Source organism: Arachis stenosperma, chromosome 10 (genome assembly GCF_014773155.1).
Source record: "Arachis stenosperma cultivar V10309 chromosome 10, arast.V10309.gnm1.PFL2, whole genome shotgun sequence".
Classification (NCBI taxonomy): domain Eukaryota; kingdom Viridiplantae; phylum Streptophyta; class Magnoliopsida; order Fabales; family Fabaceae; genus Arachis; species Arachis stenosperma.
In genome coordinates this window covers 21262715-21282311 of record NC_080386.1, presented here as the reverse complement: position 1 = coordinate 21282311, position 19597 = coordinate 21262715, and the positions used below count along the sequence as shown (strand labels likewise).

At 26.7% G+C, this 19597-nt stretch overlaps 2 protein-coding genes across 2 annotated transcripts; both read right to left on the bottom strand.

The window, feature by feature from the left end:
* Positions 1-1328: 1328 nt before the first annotated feature.
* LOC130956856 (uncharacterized) lies at positions 1329-2209 on the bottom strand. The gene is made up of 2 exons (XM_057883814.1): positions 2119-2209; positions 1329-1822 (listed from the first exon to the last, which is right to left on the bottom strand). Exons 1-2 carry the CDS (start codon positions 2207-2209, stop codon positions 1329-1331), a joined length of 585 nt encoding a protein of 194 aa, XP_057739797.1.
* Positions 2210-14282: 12073 nt separating this feature from the next.
* Positions 14283-19316, bottom strand: LOC130956064 (laccase-12-like). The gene is made up of 7 exons (XM_057883089.1): positions 19161-19316; positions 18925-19076; positions 17851-18095; positions 17354-17482; positions 16623-17085; positions 15147-15622; positions 14283-14686 (listed from the first exon to the last, which is right to left on the bottom strand). The coding sequence occupies exons 1-7, from the start codon at positions 19260-19262 to the stop codon at positions 14556-14558; spliced, it is 1698 nt and encodes a 565-aa protein (XP_057739072.1). The 5' UTR covers positions 19263-19316; the 3' UTR covers positions 14283-14555.
* Positions 19317-19597: the final 281 nt, after the last annotated feature.

The window sequence follows — 19597 nt, the reverse complement described above, 5'->3', positions numbered from 1 at the left end:
TTTGACGGTTTTCACTTTTTTCCGTGCGATACCGGGCAGACTTGAACCGGTTCAACTGTCGGTTCGCGGTTTTTTACGGTTTTTCGCAGAAAGCACATTTTCTGACTCAGAAAGACCCACTGAGTCAAAAAATCACTTGTAAATCCTCAAATTCTCTCTCTAACTTTTTGGAATCTAATTTGAGCAATTAATCACTTAATTAACGGGTTGATTAGTTGCGATTCTTACAATAGGTGTAACCATAGGTTTAAAGTGTTGCATACCAGATTTTTCTAAAAGTTCATGTATATACTTGGTCTGACGTAAAGAAATATGAGTAGAAGAATGAGATGTGGCTTTGATGCCTAAGGAAAAATGAATGTCACCTAAATCCTTCGATAAAAAAGTAGAATGAAGCTGATTTATTGTCATCTAGATTTCTTTTTCATTACTACCCGTAACCAATATATCTTCTACATATATGAGAATGTATGTAACATGAGAATCTGAAAATTTAAAAAAATAAAGAGGGATCCAAACGAGTGCATGAAAAGCCAAAAAGTACTTTATTCAACAATTGATATAGAATTATATATAAATTTTAGAAGAAGGACTGGCAGACTTGATTTCTGAACTGCCTAAAAAAATAGCACAGCCAACTTCTAAAATTTATAATTAATCTTATAAAGCTTGAAAATATATGAGACGAAAAACACTGTGAATTTTAGTATCTCTAGTTTGTCCCCCACCAAATTTTAGCTCACGAAGAGGTGTTATGGATTTATTGTAATTTTTGGAAGAAAGTGGCAGATTGTAATTTTTGGGCAGTTATGGTAATTGCCCTTTATCTAAATACTAGTGTTAAATCCGTGCGATGCACGGACTTATATTTAAATTTGACATATTAAATTTAAAATAATATTTTATAATCATAAATTTTTTTGAGTTTAGTATAACACGATCATCGTTATTATATAATAAACGTATTGAATATGTTATTTTATCTTTATTCAAAATAAAAAGCAAATAGAAGAGTTTGAAGTCTATAATATTCTTGAACCATAAGAAGTGAGACATGAAAAAAATAAGAACATATATAACTGTAATAATAGCATGTCAATTTTATACTAAATTTTATACTAAAAGGCTAATAAAAATCTATCGACAACCTAGTATCTTACTAACTTCATTAGAAAAATAATTGGCATATGATGTTGTGCTCCTTGTTACACATTTCATCTCAAATCTGAAAACAGAGTTATAGACAAATTAGTTATATCTACAGTAAATATTTATACAAAAGTGTAAATCATAACATACTATTAAAATGAAAATAATATTATTCTTACCTAAATATTATTAAAAATTTCTTTAAACACGACATTTGTTGTTGATGACTTTGAATTGCCGTCTTCGTCTAGAATTAAAATCCTGAGGCCACTGCGACTCTTAACTCTTGACAAAGCAACATAAAGTTGTCCATGGGTGAACACTGATTTTGGCAAGTAAAGTCCTACATGTGATAATGATTGACCGTGACTCTTGTTAATGGTCATTGCAAAGCATACTGTTAATGGAAATTGTCTTTGTTGGAACTTAAATGGCAATCCTGAATCTGAAGAGATCAAGTTCATTCTTGGAATGTACACTTTATCTCCAATATTTCTACCAGTCACTACTATTGCTTCAATTATGTTGCTGCCAAATTCGTTAATTATTAATCTTGTCCCGTTGCATAAACCTAAAGTCTGGTCTATGTTTCGCAGTAGCATTACAACGACTCCTAGCTTCAAAGTCAACTTGTGATTGAATAGTCCCGAATATTTGATGTCATTTAGGAACTCTAGTGTGAACCACTCTTATTGTACATCTTCATTCTCATCAGCTTGACATGTTGTGTCAGAACTCAAATACTCCTTTTTCATCCCTGAAAAGATTGTCAAGATAAAATCGTTTACTTCCTCGACACTCTCAAGCATGGGTTCAAGAATTGCCCTACTCTAAAAATACCTGTAATCTGACATGTTTTGCAACAAATTTGGATATGCAAAGTCTACCAAACGAGAGAGAGGGTCATTAGTAGTTGTAATTTCAATTTCAATTTTTGATTATCTGGAATTTCAATTTCTGATTCATCACCAATAACAGAACCAATATTTCCATTTCCAACATCAAGTATCCAATTAGCAAATCTCTTCATTTCACCTTTATCTTGATCTGAAGAAGACATTAAAAGTTTTATGATTAAAAATATAGGAATTAGTATTAGAATTTCAAATTTCAAATTTTTAAATAGAGTTTCCTAATTAGCTAGTGCAAATTTTAAATTTTTAAATAAAATTTTTTAATTAAACGTTCGTTGTTCATTAAGAATATAGGAATTTGTTAATTTAAAAATAATTTTTATTAGTTTTATCAAAAATAGTATCAATCCTATTATTTATCGATAAAAAAAATAAAATTAAAAATAATTTAAAAATTAATAACCTTATAAATGACGTAAATTTAGAAAAAATATTTAAAAATGGAGAAAAACTGAAAGTACTTCTATTGTGGAGAAACAATATAAAAGATAACAATGTAAATTGAGTAAAGAGAAAATTTATAAATGTGTAAAAAAATTTAAATTTAAAAACCGAAATGATTAAGGAGTCACTTAATTATGAATTAGTATTAAAATTTCAAATTTCAAAATTTTAAATAGAGTTTCCTAATTATCTAGTACAAATTTTAAATTTTTAAATAGAATTTCCTAAATTAATTCAATTTTGTCGAAACAACATTAGAAACAAAATTCAGAATTCAGTATAGAAGAATATCAAATTAAAATTTTCTTTTAAATAGTATAAATAACCTCACATTTTAATAAGACTAATAATTTTATTTACTTTAATATAATCTTTTGTAATTAGCATAATAGCTTATAAATTATATAAAGTTTTAAAAAATATTCTCAAACCCAATTGCTTACTTAAAAATTAAAAAAAATTATTTGAATTTAAATTTAAAATTTTAAACATAATACTTTAATTAAAAATTATAATTAGACTTTTTTTAAAATAAGTACACATTAAAAATTAATAACTTTATGAGAAATTTATAACTTTATGACATTAAATAATAAAGTAGAAATTAACAGAATATCAACGGTGTGAATCGAATTAAAAATAAAACCACAAGTAATAACCAAATAATTTCAATTTATATTTAAAAAAATTTAAATTCCAAACATAAAAATCGAAAAGAACCAAAAGAAAAATAACTCAAGAAAAGACAATGTTTTCACCAAAACAAACATATGATTGCCATTATTCTATTAGATAGACTCTAAAAGGGATTCCAAAACATGTGCATCTAAATTCTCAAGTTTCATTCTCAATCTTGATCTTCTTGCAAGTTGAGGTATCTCCTTGCACTTTCGAATTTTCTGACTCCGAGGATATCGCTTGGTTGGTGTAATAGCATTTTTCAACACTTCAAAATCATCATTGTTCGCAACTTCATTGGAGGATTCAAACAACAAATTCTGTACAAAATACTACGTTAAATTAAAGACTTCCTTCTCACCTTTGATTTTATCTCAATAATATTTTTTGAATAAAATAAAGATCTAACTTTGAGAAAACAAACAAACAAAAAATTCATTTTTTGAACAAACTAGTGTATGTTCCCGTGTCCTACACGGGATAATACATAAAATTATATAAATTTTTTTATTAAATTTAAATAAAAAATATACATAGTAATTATTATTATAAATATTTTACAACTTGAAAATATTAAAAATAATTAATATTTATTTTAATCAATTTAGATTTATTGAATGGTCATCTCATTTGCCTGCTTAAGCAAGTATTTGTAGTTTGAATTTCGCCTTGTGTGTATCACAATCCATTAATTAGCGATAGACCCTTAATAAATAGAGCATCAATATGTGGTGGATTAATTCTCGACTTGCCAAGTTAGAAAATCCATAGAAAAAAAATTGTATTTGTCTTTAAAATAGATTAATTTTTCATTAATAAAAATACTTATAAATTTTTGTCTTTGTTGAAATTTACTTGGGATAATTTTATTTATTGCTATCGTATTCATTCTTAAAATCAAAATAATATGATCAACATTATTACTTGTTAAAACTTCACATTTTATAAAATAATTTTTAAATTTCCAAATTCATAAACTTATGTCATTACAAAAGTTATTAGATCGATTAATATTTTTTGGTAATATGGTGTATCGAAACATCATCGTTGAGTATTAGTTAGTGTGAAAAGAAACTGATAGCAACTTTTGTTATTCAATATATAATTTATTTTATTGAAAAATAAACTAATATGGTAATGAGGACTCAAGGAGAGCGTGAGAAACCCACTTTTCATCCCTCGTTCCTATTTAAAAAAAAATATCCCTGTTCTTTCTCCATCATTGCAAGTTCCTGTTTAATTACCCCTTAAAGAACGCAGATCTCTTTGGGTATCTACGAATATTCTTTAAAAATTTTTAAAAAAATTAACACAAAAAGACATAATATAATCAATCATAAAATAATCAATTCAATATAATTCAATACAATTTATAACATATTCGTTATGAAAAATAACATTTCAAAAGGAGAAAACATAAAAAAATAATCCAACATAATAACATAACATAATTTTTTAGGACTATACTGAGCGACATAGTGACGGACTTGATGAGAGGTAGAGAAAGTGAGTTAGAGAGAGAGGATCAAGGCTGAGAATGAGTCTAGAAGAAAAAGAAAAAATTCGAATTGGAGACAGAAATTAGGATTACTAATTTCAAGAAATGGATTTACGTATATATAAATTAGGATAAATTAATAATTTTATATTCGCGTATATTTAATAAGTTTCATAGGGCGGGTACTTATATCCGTTCCCCTATTAGGAGTGGCAAACGGGAAAGTCCGTCCTGTCTCGCTAAAAGCTCACCCCGCCTAGTAAGATGATCCTGAATTTTTCTCCCGCCCGTCTAATAGTAGGCTAGTGGGATCTCCTTTTTTTTATAAGGCATTAAATATTAAACAATATATATAATTTCACAATAATTTCAATAAATTTATAATTCCTAAAAATATAAAAAATTATAATTTTTAAATTCATGTACATTAACGTCTTTATAATTATAAATGTGTAATAAATATAATTATAAATAATTTTTTTGAAACAAAATAATAAAACCAGCATTGTTCAAAGCAAAACAAATATTATCCAAAATATAACTTCAAACTTCTTCAATTATCATCTTCATCATTTTGTAGATCAATAACATCATAGAAATTTATAAAAAAATAGCTCTACCAAAATAAAAGCTTGGCCCAGCGAAAAAGTCTACCCCGTCCCGCAAAAGCCCGCCAAATCCCGTGGATTAGGCGGTGCAAGGTAGGTGAGATTTTTAAGTTTGGTGGCCATAAATTTCCAGCCCAACCCGCATTTTTTAGCGGGTTATACGACCAGCTCGACAGATTTCGACCCGCTTACCACCCCTAGTCCCCATTCATTTTCGCATGGCAGGTCGTGAGAATTTCAGGAGTCCTCATCTAACTCCAAAACGCGAGTAATCCGTGCAAATACCCATTTCAGATGTTTTTGTGATCATCCTTATTGCTAGCATTCATTGGTTCGTGACTTGGAGTTATTCTAGCCACTCAATAAATTCTTAGATAATCAAAGTTTAGGTTATCTCATTTTTATAAAGTTACATGTATCCTTGTTATAACAATATTAATAAAAGATAAATGGATAAACACTAAACTATTGTTTGGATATAAGATAAAAAATAAGAGGAAAGAAAATGGAAAGAAAAGTATATTTTTTTTTGTGCTGTTTAGATGAAAAAAAATGAATGAAAAGAAAATAGAGGAAAAAATTTCTTTTGCTTAAATGGAAGGAAAAGTAAGAAGAGGAAAAATTATAATAGAGAAAAATTATATAAATATTTTTATATATTATATATAAATTATATTTCAAAAGGTAACTCTGTATTTTTATTCATGTTTGCACTTTTGAATCAGTTTTTTTGTGCAACTTTGAAGAGAAAAAATTTACGTGAGCTTCGTATACACTTTTATGTTTTTCATTCAATTTCTTTGTTAAACCAAATAATAAAAAAATAATTTTTCCATCCATTTTCTTCTCCAACATGTCATTTCTCTACAAATTCTTCTAATCTAAACAATGCATAAATATATCACATTTTTTATATATATAACAATAACTAATATCACATATTAGGCTAATTTACGTTGATAAATCAAAGTCACCCTAAAATTACCTGAATCCCCTAAATCCAATAACGTTACCTAGTTGTCTCCATTTAAATCGAATTTAATGAATTTGAATTAGGATAATAAGTAATAAATCTAATTTATATTTAATAATTTACCTCTAACTTATGGTAAAAATGTAAGATATGATGCCAAAAAAAAATTAAAGCGTCATAAATTTTTTACTAACAAAAAAATATTTTTTATTTTTTAGACACGTATCTATCTTTTTAAGTTATACATTTTGATTTATATAAATTAATGATAATTAAATGTAAAAAAATACTAATTAATAAATGAATAAATTTTAAGATAAACATGTACTGAACAAATTGAAATAAAATAAAGACTTTTAATTATGATCATTAATTATAATTACATATATTTACTTCAAGATTTATACTTCAAAAATACAGTATATTAATATTTTGCATTTTTATTTTTTAATTTTATACTATCACAAACATTAATTACTCTCCAATAATGACAATACTTTTAAAAAAATAAACGTAACTAAATTATCTTAGAATTATATAATAATTTTTAACGTAACAAAAATAATATACAATTACCTAAAATATAATATTTGTGTAGTAACTGAAATTTAATTGTCAATATAAAGTAATATATAATATCATTTCATAATCAAATAAGTGTTTAATCGAAGAATTTAATATTTATATAATAATATGACAAAATAAATTAAAGTTTGAGTTTAATCATAGCAAGCGTTCAAGTTTAAATTTTTATAAATTAATTTATTTGTGTTAAAGTGAATTGCACAATAAAAAATTCATAAAAATTTCATATATTGAAGTAGACAATAATTTATTTGTAAATACAAAAAGTGTATTGAATAAGTAAGAAATTATTTTATTTTAATTTGGTCCATAATTCACATGATTTGAATTTAGCTCAATATATATGATTTGATTTTATTTGATTTAATTATTAGTTGAAAATATCTCAGTTGCCTATTTTATTCATAGATTTATTATTTTAATGACTAATAAATTAATCAAATTAATTAATTAGTACACACAATAAATTTGGGTTAATAAATTTAAAAAAATAAATTAAAAATACTAACAAAATATTAAAAGAAATAAATTAGAAAATACTACCAAATCAAATTGATATAAATTATAATAAATTATATAATATTTAAATATTTAATCAAATTAATTGGTTGATATAGTTAATTTATCATAATAACTTATAGTTAATGAATTAAAAGAAATAAATCGGAAAACATTCTCATAAGCATGCTACGTCATGTTCATCATTAAGTATAAAAATTCGATTTTTATATAATAGAATAGATAAATTTAAATGCGTAATATTATTCTTATTAAAATTATCTAATTATATTTATGCAACTTAAACTTTTAGAGAAGATTATTAATAACATCTTATTGGTCAAAAAACTTATTAATGACTCTAGAGTCTAGATAACTTGATGTGATTTTTTTTTATATTTTACATTAACTTTAGATAAAAAAATTAGTTCTGACATATAATTGAAAACTTAAAATGTAATTAATAAAAAAATTTTATCTATAATTATTAATAAGATATAATCTAGATATAATGAGAAATAAATCATATAAATAGAGATTTTGTATAATAGGTAGAGTTAAATTCAAGAATAACGATATTTTTTAATTATTTTTTTAATTTATTCAATAATAATAATAATAATAATAATAATAATAATAATAATATATTTGTCTAACTTAATTTAATTTTCTCGTAGACAATTTCTAATATATTTTATATTCATCTACATTTAAAAAAAAAAGAAAGAAATGAAGGATATATAATCTTTAACACGGTGCTCTTTTAGGTATTTAGAAATCTGGAAAAAAAAGCTTTGAAAAACCAAATAGTCACCTAACTTTTCTTGCCCTCAATTCTATGATCTCACTCCCAAAATCCCAGGAAAGTAGAATATTGCTAGACTTGTTTTCGAATGCAATAGAGAAGAATATGCAACTTTCATCTCGTCACCGTTATTCCACCTGTCCAATCACTACTGTTGTCGTGTCTGCTCTGTCGCCGTGTGTGTTGCTATGCGTCATCCAATTTAATTTAATTATAATAAATAATAAATTATTTATTTTATTTTAGATTTCATAAATGAAAAAAACCAATTCACTGATATAATGAATTACAATTAACGTAGTCTAATTAATTAAGTAATATAAATTTTAATAAATTATATTAATATTTAAATATCCAATCAAATCAATTAGTTAATATAATTAAGTCATTGTAATAAATTGTATTTAATGAGTTAAAATAATTAAATCGAGAAACACTCTTTGGAGCATGCTACGTCAATTCCATCATTAAATGCAGAAACTCAATATTTATATAATAGAATAAATAAATAAAATAAATAAGTAAGTAAGTATTTGCACTATTATACTTCTTGTTCTACATGATGACTTAAGATATTTGTTTTGTATGTTAAATAATATAAATAATATTTTGTATCTTATATTCATTAAATATTGATATTAAGATGAGAAAATTATGTAATAAATTTTATAAATAGTAATTATAAAAAATAAATAATTATTTATTATATATAATAATTCTTGGTATACATAGGATCGAATCATGTATATATTAGGATATCTATTTTAATTATGTGAGTAATTATTGTTATTTTTAATTTTTTATTATATTAGTAAATAATATTTAAAACTAAAAGAAAAAATAACTAAAAATAAAATTTTCTTAATTTGAATAAAAACTCTCTTATAAATATAGTAAAAATATAAGATGTGATATAGAAAAAAAAAAAAGCTAAAACGACATAAATTTTTACTAAAAATAAAAATATTTTTCTATTCATTTTTTTAGACACATAACTATTTTATTCAAGGTATAAATTTTAATTGGTATTTTATAAAAAAAAGCAATCAATACAAAAATAAAACTTAAATAAGACAAATATGTTCTGAAAAAATTAGAATAAAATAAAAACTCTAATTATAACAATTAATCATAATCATATATATTTATTTTAAGATTTATACTTCAAAAATTTAGAATATTAATATTTTGTATTTTGTATTTTTTTCAATTTTAAACTATTATAAATATTCGTTGTTCTCTAATAATAGTAATTCTTTTAAAAAAATAAACATAATTAAATAATTGTAAAAATATATAATGATTTTTAAAATAACAAAAAAATGTATAATTACCTAAAATATATTATTTTTATGTAGCAATTGAAATTTAATTGTCAATATAAAAATTATATATAATATCCTATCATAAACAAATAAGTGTTTAATCAAAGAATTTAATATTTATATAATATAAAAAATAAATTAAAATTTGAGCTTAATCATAGTAAACGCTCAAATTTAAATTTTTATAAATCAAATTTTATCATTTTTTTCTCGAAGTAACTTATACAATAAAAAATTCCTAACGCATTATTGATACTCAAATAATAGAAATAATATATTAATAAATAAAAAATATTATTAAAAGTTAAATATACAAATAAAAAATTATAACTTGCAAAAATATCTCTAAAATTTATTACATAAATATTAAAAGTGATGTATTTATATAAATTAAATTATATTAAATTATAAGATATTTAGATATTTAATTAAATTTAAAAATAAATGGTATGCCAATTTAAATAATTTAGATTGAAGATTAAAAAAATATATAATCAAATTATATCATATAACATAAAATTTCTATAAGTTTCTTTTATAAGATATTTAATACAAAAATATTTATCATCATCTGTTTAACGTAACAATTTAAATTTAGGTGAATTGTTCCAAAAAATACCTTTTTCGAATTATTTATTGTTATTATCAGGTTAATTTCATAACATTCAATAATAACATAAATGATTATATTTGAACCACAAAGTTAACCTAAAATAAAATATAGAAATTGATGAGAATAAAATATTAAGACAAAAAATGATTACAAGCGTAAAAATAGAAAAAAAATATATCAAATTTAAATAATGTCAAAAAGAATCTAATATATAAATATGTGAATTGTAAAAATAGAGGGATACATATATAAAGAAGAATAACATGCATATATGAACGTTTTTTCACTATATTATAATTTGCTCCAGCTATACGATGAATTCAGCGGCAGTCAGCGGCTCCAAAAGTTTGCATCGATGCACCTCGAACACATGACCTGATTTTTTAAGCTGCAAGTATGCCGAGCACATTGTCGTCCAATTCCATTAGCAACGGTAGTGCCTAAATTAAGACATTTTCGAGTTATAAACAAATACACACTCTCTTGTTTCAAGCTCCCGGACACGCTGTTAACTGAGATTCATAGCATGCTCTCGCAATTTTGGTGGGGTCAAAAAGGCGCAGAACGAAGAATGGTTTGGATTAAATAGGACACGGAGGGTTGGGGATCAAAGACCTAAGGGCACAAAATTTGGCCTTATTGGGCAAGCAATGTTGGCGTCTAATGAAATACCCTAATTCTACACTTTCAAGAATGTTCAAAGCTAAATATTTCAGATATACATATTTCTTACATGCAGAGATAGGAAGAATACCGTTGTGAGGCTGGAGAAGTGTTCTTGAAGGTCGCAAGGTGATCGAGAAAGGCTTGTTATGGAAAATAGGTTCTGGTGCTAATGTCCGCATCTTCTATGATCCTTGGCTCCCACCACCATTGTCCTTTAATGTCCCTCAAGCTGCAGTCACAATCCCACCTAATTTACAAGTGTATTATGTTAGTGCACTACTAAATTCTGATAGAAATTGGATCAGAAACCTGATTGAGTCAATTTTTCCAATTGATATATGCAATAAAAATTTTTCAATCAAATTGGTGCTGGACAAAATCTGGTATATATGAAGTTGGGTCAGGATACAAAGTTGCTTATGAGTTCTTTCATTCTCCTACTTCATTGAGGCCTCAGAACATACAGAGTAATAGAGTATGGAATAGTATTTTGGAATTGAAATTACCTCATAAAATTAAGATCTTCTTATGGAAGAGTCTTCATAAAAAGCTTCTGATTTTGTAACAAATCTATAGCCGGTTTGCTTTCACCCCCGCCACTTGCCCAAGATGCATGCTGAAAGATGAATTAATTTCTTATACCTTGTTCCAATGCCTTCTGTCTTGAGTCTAAGTTTAATAACCCCTTACCTATGGCAGAGAGAAGAGAAGACCTTCATCAATTGGTGGCAACGAGCCTTATCTTGGGCAGGGGCTCAAACCGAAGGTAGACAAAAGATCCTCTTCATCGTGGCACTATGTTGGAGCACTTGAAAAGCGAGAAATAGGTATGTCTTTGAGAAACTAATAAGCCTAGCGCCGGAGATAGTGCAAGAAGCCAGCAGTTTAGTGCGTGAACTCAATAGCCATACCTGATGAATGCTGCTCATTTCTCTTTATTCTTACTTTACTCTTACTTAAGCTTTTTGTCTTCTAATCACATTTGGTGATAATTGGGAATATCCAACTTCTTTTGTACTTCCTTATGGAAATAACTTTATTTTATAATAATAAAATAATATCTATCTTAGAGAAAAAATAAGTTAAAATAGCAATTTAAAAAGATGAGAGTATTAAAATTTTTATATTTATAAAAATAAATATATGATTACCCATCATCAAATTCTAATTCAATAATAGTGTACTTAGTATAATTGCCATCCTTTTCAAGAGTTCTCTCATTTTCAATTCCAGCAAAATATCCAACAACATCTGAAATGATTTAAAATAAAAAAATTGTTGTCAATAAGTTTGTTTAAAAAAAATATAGCCGAAATTATCAATAAAATAAATAAATCTATAAATAAATTATATTTTTTCTAAAACAATAAACTTACCTACTAAGTAGGTGTAATCTTATTCAGGAGCATTGAGAGTGTCAAAACTCACAAAATTAAATCCATATCGTGGGATACTTGACAATTCTGAGAGTCTGTGCACATCCGTACGTTGATTTAAATTAACCACATACTCAAGATGTGGAAGTTACCCTCATTGAGTTCAAAACCAAAATAATTTGGTAAGATATTCTTTCCTTTAGCAAATTCACGAATCGAGATATAAGAACCCTTTTAACCGAGGCGTGTATTTTTCCTCCCAAGAATTGATAAATAAAAATCAAAAGAACAATTAGTTGGGGATAAACAAACAAATTTAAAATAAAATATAAAATTATTAGTAGAAAACTCACGTCTTCATCGAATCAAACCATCTCAATTGAGTATGACAATGAAGAATTTTCGTAACTTGGTAATGTCTATAACCATATCACTCGTATACGTATACACAAATTGTCGATTGTAGGATTGATTTCTGCGATTTTGTGAATACCAGCCATTGGAATAAGTAGAGAAATTTTAGATTTTGAATGTATGTAAAAAAAGGGTTTGATGTACTTTGAATTATGGTGCTATACATATCTCATGACTTGTATACTTTTATAGTTGACTCATAATTAAAATTTTTTAAATTTGATTGACCTTAATTTAAATTTGAATTAAATTTGTAAATAAAGTAAATAAATATATTGACAATTTTAAAAATTCTAAATTAACGTAAACATATTTAAATCAATTTTTGAAAAAAATCTACAAAAATTTAAAAAATAATGCTAAAAAGAATCAACAAATTTTTAAAAAATAGTGTTAAAATTTAAAAAATAACAACCTAAATAAAATAATTTAAAATTTAAAAAATAACAACCTAAGTATAACAACCAAAACAAATTATTTAAAATTTAAAAATAACAACCTAAGCAAATAAACTCCCAAACTCAACCTATGAGGCCACATCAGTATATGAACTCTCCATTTGTATTACTATAAAGATGTTGCGCCTAAAAATTGATGATTCATGATTTGTTTGGTTAGCTTGTTTCTAAGACTGTGTTTGTTTTGTCTATCCTTTAATACATAAACACAGAAACATAGACATTAAAGACACAGACACAATAAAACATAAATTTTTTAAACTTGTTTGGTATACAAATATAAAACAGAAGACACAAATTACAATTATATTAAATTTTAATATTACTCTTGTTACAAATTGTTATTAGTACCATTACTACACAACTACTATCTCAACCAAACTACCATCATTAATAATCAGCCACCATTTTTTACTGTACACAAATTTTGTGTCTTTGTGTGCCTTTGTATCTTTTCATGTATATCAAAATTTTATGTCTTACTAACTAAACAAAAAATGTGTACTTCCATATCTATGCCTTGAGTAGACACATCCACTAAACAAAGGCAAAGAACGTGTTGATAGAAGGTGGAAATGTGTGGTTTCTTGAAAAAATGAAGTGCATGGTTTGTCCAAATTCAAGGATTTGCCTAGCTATTTAGACTCTAAATACTGAGTCCTATTGAGGTGATTTGCCTAGCTATTTGGTCAAAGTATAAATGGATGGGACCTAGGCTTCACTTGATCTTCTTAATAGAAATTGAGCAATAACTTATTGCTTCATGTGAACGAAGTCTATCTTGGAAATCCAAAAGTATTATTCTAATTTATCACTATGATGATTGTTAGACAAAGACAGAAAATGTTTATAAACCGGGATCATGTTTTATATTAAAATGTATTGGGTTAGGAGTGGAAATAAGGATCACGTTTTTCGCTCATTAGAGGTGTTAGTTGTGGTATTTAAATGTATTTTACTCTGGTTGATTTTTTTGTGTGAGTTCTAGTCTCTTGTTCCTCATGTTTTGAACATGATACTTGTCTTACCAAAATAAATAAATAAATAAACAAATGGTTGATTATTAGTAATTTTTTTTGTTAATTTTTCTTTAGTATTTATCCTTTTGCTAAAACCGAAGACAGATTATTTTTGCTATTTTTCCATCGTAATTAAGAATTTTAACTTGTGACCTGTGAGGCAGATACATTTAGCACTAAGCCACTAACATTTGTTTTTCTTTTCCTAACAGATCTGTAACATTGTGTTTGTTAGATGAATTTTGAAAAAAAAAAAGAATAATAATAATAATCATAGGATCAATTAAACTAATCGGGCTAAGATTACAGTGTGTGTTGGACCACATCACAATGCCCAAAGTCCTTAACCCAATTTTGATTTTTCTCTAAATAAAAAATATTGGAAACATACTCAAAAATCCACAAAAAAAAAAATCAAAATATCCTTCCCCAAATGTTGGGAAACATACACCAATAATAACAACTTCGGAACTAAGCAAAAAAATACAACCCTTTCATTATTGGGTTGAAGAATTCAACGATTTTGGTGGTCCTAACAGAGAGGCAGATCCAACGGAGGGGGCTCGATGGATTGCAATTCTCGATTTCCATTCTCTACTAAGAGGATTGTGGCCAAACCCCATGTAATGTGAACATCCAAGTGACAATGCATAAGCCAGGCACCTAAAATATAAGATCAAATCAAACATCAACATATTATTAATTACTTTATCATCACAAGATTTATAACTAGTGCTATTTAAATTAAATCTATTAAAGCTACTTGAAGTTGTCTAATAATAGTGAAAGACTTAATAATATGCATAAGGTCCTAAGAATTTATACAAGTTAAAAATGGAAATTTAAGAGTGTGTTGAATTTATATTTTTTATTTTTATTTTCAATTTTTTTTAATTCTGTGAAAAAAATAGAATATAAAAACAGAAAACTTGATTTTATTGTTTTTAATATTGTTTATTTTTCTTTAACAAAAATCTAATAAAGACAAAATATATTGAAAATAAAAATAAAAAATAAAAACGTAAACTAAAGGTACTCTAAATATTGGAACAACATTTGTAATTAAAATCTTCTTTAATGAAACAATTTATTAGAAGGATAAATAAATAATTTAATTTTTGACCTGGATTATCAGCAACAAACCGAATAACTGCCCATCCATTCACAGGCACGGCCACAGTGTTCCTCAAAGGTGGATCAACAAGGTTGAACTTTGATGCATCTTTCTTGGCATCAAAATTTCCAAAACCTTGAGCAACAATGTAGAAATCATAGCCATGAAGATGAATAGGGTGGTTCTCAGGGGTCACAATGCTAGTGTCCTGAATTACAATCTGCACTCTTGACCCATACTTTAGCTTGTAAGCCTTGGTCCCTCGAATCGGCTGCCACAACGAACGGCTAACGTTGCCCGTGTAGTCGAATTTCACGGCTGGCTGCGCCGGAAAATCAGTGGTGAACACTCCCGGAATTCCAAGTTGGTGTGCTTGAAGGATGGAAATCTTGTTTGGGAGAACAAATGAGACATTGTTTATGCTTGCAGTGAACCTTGTCCCGTTTGGACCTTGGCATCGATTTTTCCTAAAATTTGGTGGGCACCTATGTTCCAACATTTTAGGTAAATTTTTAGATATAAAAAAGGATTTAAGGCAATAAAAATAGAGTTCAGAAACATAGGAACACACTTAGATGGAGGGAACATATAGTCCAAAATTAGAACTAAGTCACAAAAGAGAACATATCATAAAACGGTTAGTAACAACTAACAACAAGAAGACTAACAGAGCAGTGAGCAGAGGATCTAAGTTTAATTCACGTCATTCTTTTGCTTTTTCTAAAAAAAGGATGAAGTTATAAAACTAAAAAATTATGAAATATTTATTAATGAAAAAAAAGTCTGCACAAGTATTCAATATCGTTTCAAGACTCTTAAAATAATTATTATTAAAAATTTGATGTGTTACTCAGTTGTTGGTAAAAAATTATTAGCCTTCTAAAATTTTTAATTAAAAAATATTCTTAAGAAACATGACATTAACTAATTTTTTTCAACTAACATCAGCAATTTTTTAAAAATTATTTTGTTTATTTTAAATTCTACATCATAAATCATAATTCTTTAATCTTAAATCCTAAATTATAAATACTAAATTTTTAAAAATAAAAACTTTTAAAAATAAAAACTTTTAAAAATAAAAAAATTAACTAATGTTTATTAACTAAAAATTAATTTTTTATATTTTTCAATTTTTAAGTAAAAAAAAATTAAAAAAATTAACTTTTAGTTAGTTAACATTAACTAACTTCTTTTAAAATTTATAATTTAAAATTTAGAACTAACGATTATAATTTAAGATAAATAAAATAATTTAAAAAATTTAGCTGATTTTGTCCAAAAAAAAGTTGCTTGATTATTCTTACAAAAATGTTATTCTTAAACAAAAATCAATCACTAAATTTAATCATTATATATATTTATAATTATTTTTAATATTTATTTTATATTTCAATATTTATATTATAATAATGACTAATTTTTGTAACTAATTTTATCTAGAATGTTGATTGTTTAAAGTATTTGTGCATGGGGCATATATACCTGTTGAGTCCCAAGCCAACGGTGAAAAACAAATTGTCGTCAATCTGAGTAGGAACCTCAACTTTTCTTGGGCTGAAGAAGCTTCTGCTGAATGCAGTAACTGTATTTGTGTCATTGTAAGCAGGAAGTGATGGCATCACTGGTTTCATAACAGAACTTTTCTTGTATTGGAGTATGGCGGTTGTGGTGGTGTTGTCAAAAGCAGCGTTTTGTGCTGATTGGTAGGCACGCGCCGCCATGTAGTACCGGGAAGCTGGCTGGTCGCCGGTGATCAAGACGTCGGTGGTTTGCCCCGGGCCCAGCATAAGGACTTTGGTGGTGAATGGCCTTACGTAAGAGGCATCGGCGCCAACCACCGTCAGCTTATGGTTGGCGACGGTGAAAAACAGTGGTTGGTTGAGTGCTGCGTTTACCACACGGAGGAGGTTGGTCTCGCCGGAATCAATTGTAACAATGCTAGTCCCTGCATTGCAAATTATTATTACTTAAAAACAATATTAATGATTATTGTTAATACTAGTGTCTAATATTAATGATTTCATTTTTCTTTTCAACATTTTCCCCATCAAAAGTTCACTTCATTATTATGATTATTGTTATTGTATGTGCCCACTTTCGACACATAATTATTTAAAATCCTTTTCCTAAAGTAAAATTTATTAGCCAGGATATATATCATGTGACATGTTCCATTATGTGTAATCAAAATTAACAAAGAATAATAATCAAACCTTTGGTAGAGCACTTATAGAGATCACCAGGTTGACCATTAATAGTGTAGGCATCAGAGACATTAGGAGCTGCTCCTGTTCTTGTGGCCTGCCTCACCACATCGATAGGGTTTGCATCCCACCATTCCCCTAATCATCATTATCATCACTTTCAATATTAATTAATTTTTAATGAAATACTTTTAAATTTGGTTTAGTCATTTTTTCATATGTATAAATTTGACAATAATTTTTTTTATCAAAAATAGAAAGACTCAAACCCACAATCTTTTAGGTGAGTATGGAGATACTATGCCATTTAAACTATAATTCATTGGCATAAATTATCTTTTATTATGATAGTATGAAGTTATAGTTTAACATTAACTTGTTAATAAAAACTAATGCAACCTAAAAAAAGCTACCGCATTAAAGCTCTAAGAAGAATAATAATGTGAAATGATACACAATGAATGTCAACTAATAATTAATTAGATTGCATAAGTAAGAATAATTACCTAGAAGAATGGGTGTTTCTCGGTGAGGCTTAGGGAAAGGGTAGGGGTGTCCTTGTATAGGACGAATGATTAAAGCTCCATAAACAGTGGCCCTTAGCCATGAGCTATGAGCATGCCACCAAAGAGTACCTTCTTGTCCTTGAATTGTGAACCTGTATGTGTAACTCTCTCCAGGTCTAATGGGACACTGTGTCACAAATTCTGGTCCATCTGCCCACCCTGTTCTCATTTGCCTTACACCGTGCCTAAGCAAAAATATATACAGCAATATAATTAAATAATAATATACTATGTTTCTATATTTAGAAACTTTACTGTACTCAACCATTGAGACTATCTTATTTTCAGACAATTTATCTGTTGCTACAATTTTTTTCTTTATTTTGTAGTATTATATATGTTAAAAATATAAATACATCATATTTCAAAAAATTTATAAAACCATATATACTATAACAAAAATCATTTTTAGTGACAATAGCATAATGATCTATATATATCTTATTTAATTATATTTTTACAGTAATTATATATTTGTTATTATTATTGTATGTTATAATGTAGTTATGTACTTTTTATAATTATTAAAAAGATTTTTATTAATAATAGTATAATTGCCGCCAAAATCATTTAGTGACAAAATATAAAATAACTAATATCTAATTGCTATTAAAAACAAAATAAATAATCGTAAAATGTGATTTTTAATTGTGCGTAACTTAATCAACACGAGCTAGCACATATAGACAAGGATCTTGTGTCTCTTAATTAACCATTTCTTCTGAGTTTGATTCTCTCAAAAGATTAAGAGTCATTCGGTTTAATTTATTTTATAGTATCCATTCAGGAGATTAGTCATTGGATCTTCAACCCAATGAATATCATGATCCAAACCAAAAAAGAACAAATGTAGAGAAAATGATCGATATGTCCAGAATTTGAAAAAGTTAAAGATTTAAATGTATTTTTAAATTTTCAAAAATTTAAATGTTTACGGACCAAAATGTCAAAGACCTATTTATCTTTTTTTAAAAAAATTTTTTGATGTTATGTATGCACTATTAGGGTATATACCAGTGAATGGTGACATTGTAGCGAGCTTTGTTAGTGACTTTGACGACCAAAGTGTCTCCATTGTTGACTTCCAAAGTAGGGCCAGGATATTGTCCATTCACAGTTATTCTATTGTGAGTTTTGCACAGCCTCTTCACTGGTGTTGCTTCAACCTATATATTCAAATTCAATAAAAGAAAAAAAAGGGGTTGGGGAATAAGAAATAAGAATGAATAGAGGGTAATGAGAGAACTTACAACAAACTCGTGCTCACAAATTTTGGCCTTTGCTGAGGAAAATGCGGAAGTTAAAAGAACAAACATGGCTAATAGAAAGATGAGAATAGTAGGATACTCCATGTTTTAGAGTTTAATTATTTGTGCTAATAATGGTATGGAGATTAAGGTTTTTGCTATATGCAAGTAAGAGTGTATTAAGAGAGGGTGCTTTTATAGGGAAGATTAAAGAAGAGAGAGATATGTTGGAATATTTGGTTTAGTTAAGAAATAATCCGTGGTCAGAATGAATGCTGGGAAAACATGGTTCGTGCCAATAAAAGTTGTTGCACCCACTTGTTAATTGATGAGTTCGTAAATGCTTGCTTCATAAGTCTTCAAATTAGGGGTTGAATTTTATATATTCACATATATAGTCAATAATAGAATATATTAATTTTGGATTTGGATCCTCTAAA

Bases quoted from the DNA above. Each gene is read 5' to 3' on its own strand.
- LOC130956856 (XM_057883814.1), bottom strand. From the start codon at position 2,209: ATGTCTTCTTCAGATCAAGATAAAGGTGAAATGAAGAGATTTGCTAAT. The intron at 1,823-2,118 runs GTGATGAATCAG...GGTTCACACTAG, and splicing joins AAATATTGGTTCTGTTATTG to AGTTCCTAAATGACATCAAA.
- LOC130956064 (XM_057883089.1), bottom strand. From the start codon at position 19,262: ATGGAGTATCCTACTATTCTCATCTTTCTATTAGCCATGTTTGTTCTT. The intron at 18,096-18,924 runs GTATATACCCTA...ATTTTTGCTTAG, and splicing joins TACAATGTCACCATTCACTG to GCACGGTGTAAGGCAAATGA. The intron at 17,086-17,353 runs GTTTGATTATTA...TTTGCAATGCAG, and splicing joins CTATAAGTGCTCTACCAAAG to GGACTAGCATTGTTACAATT.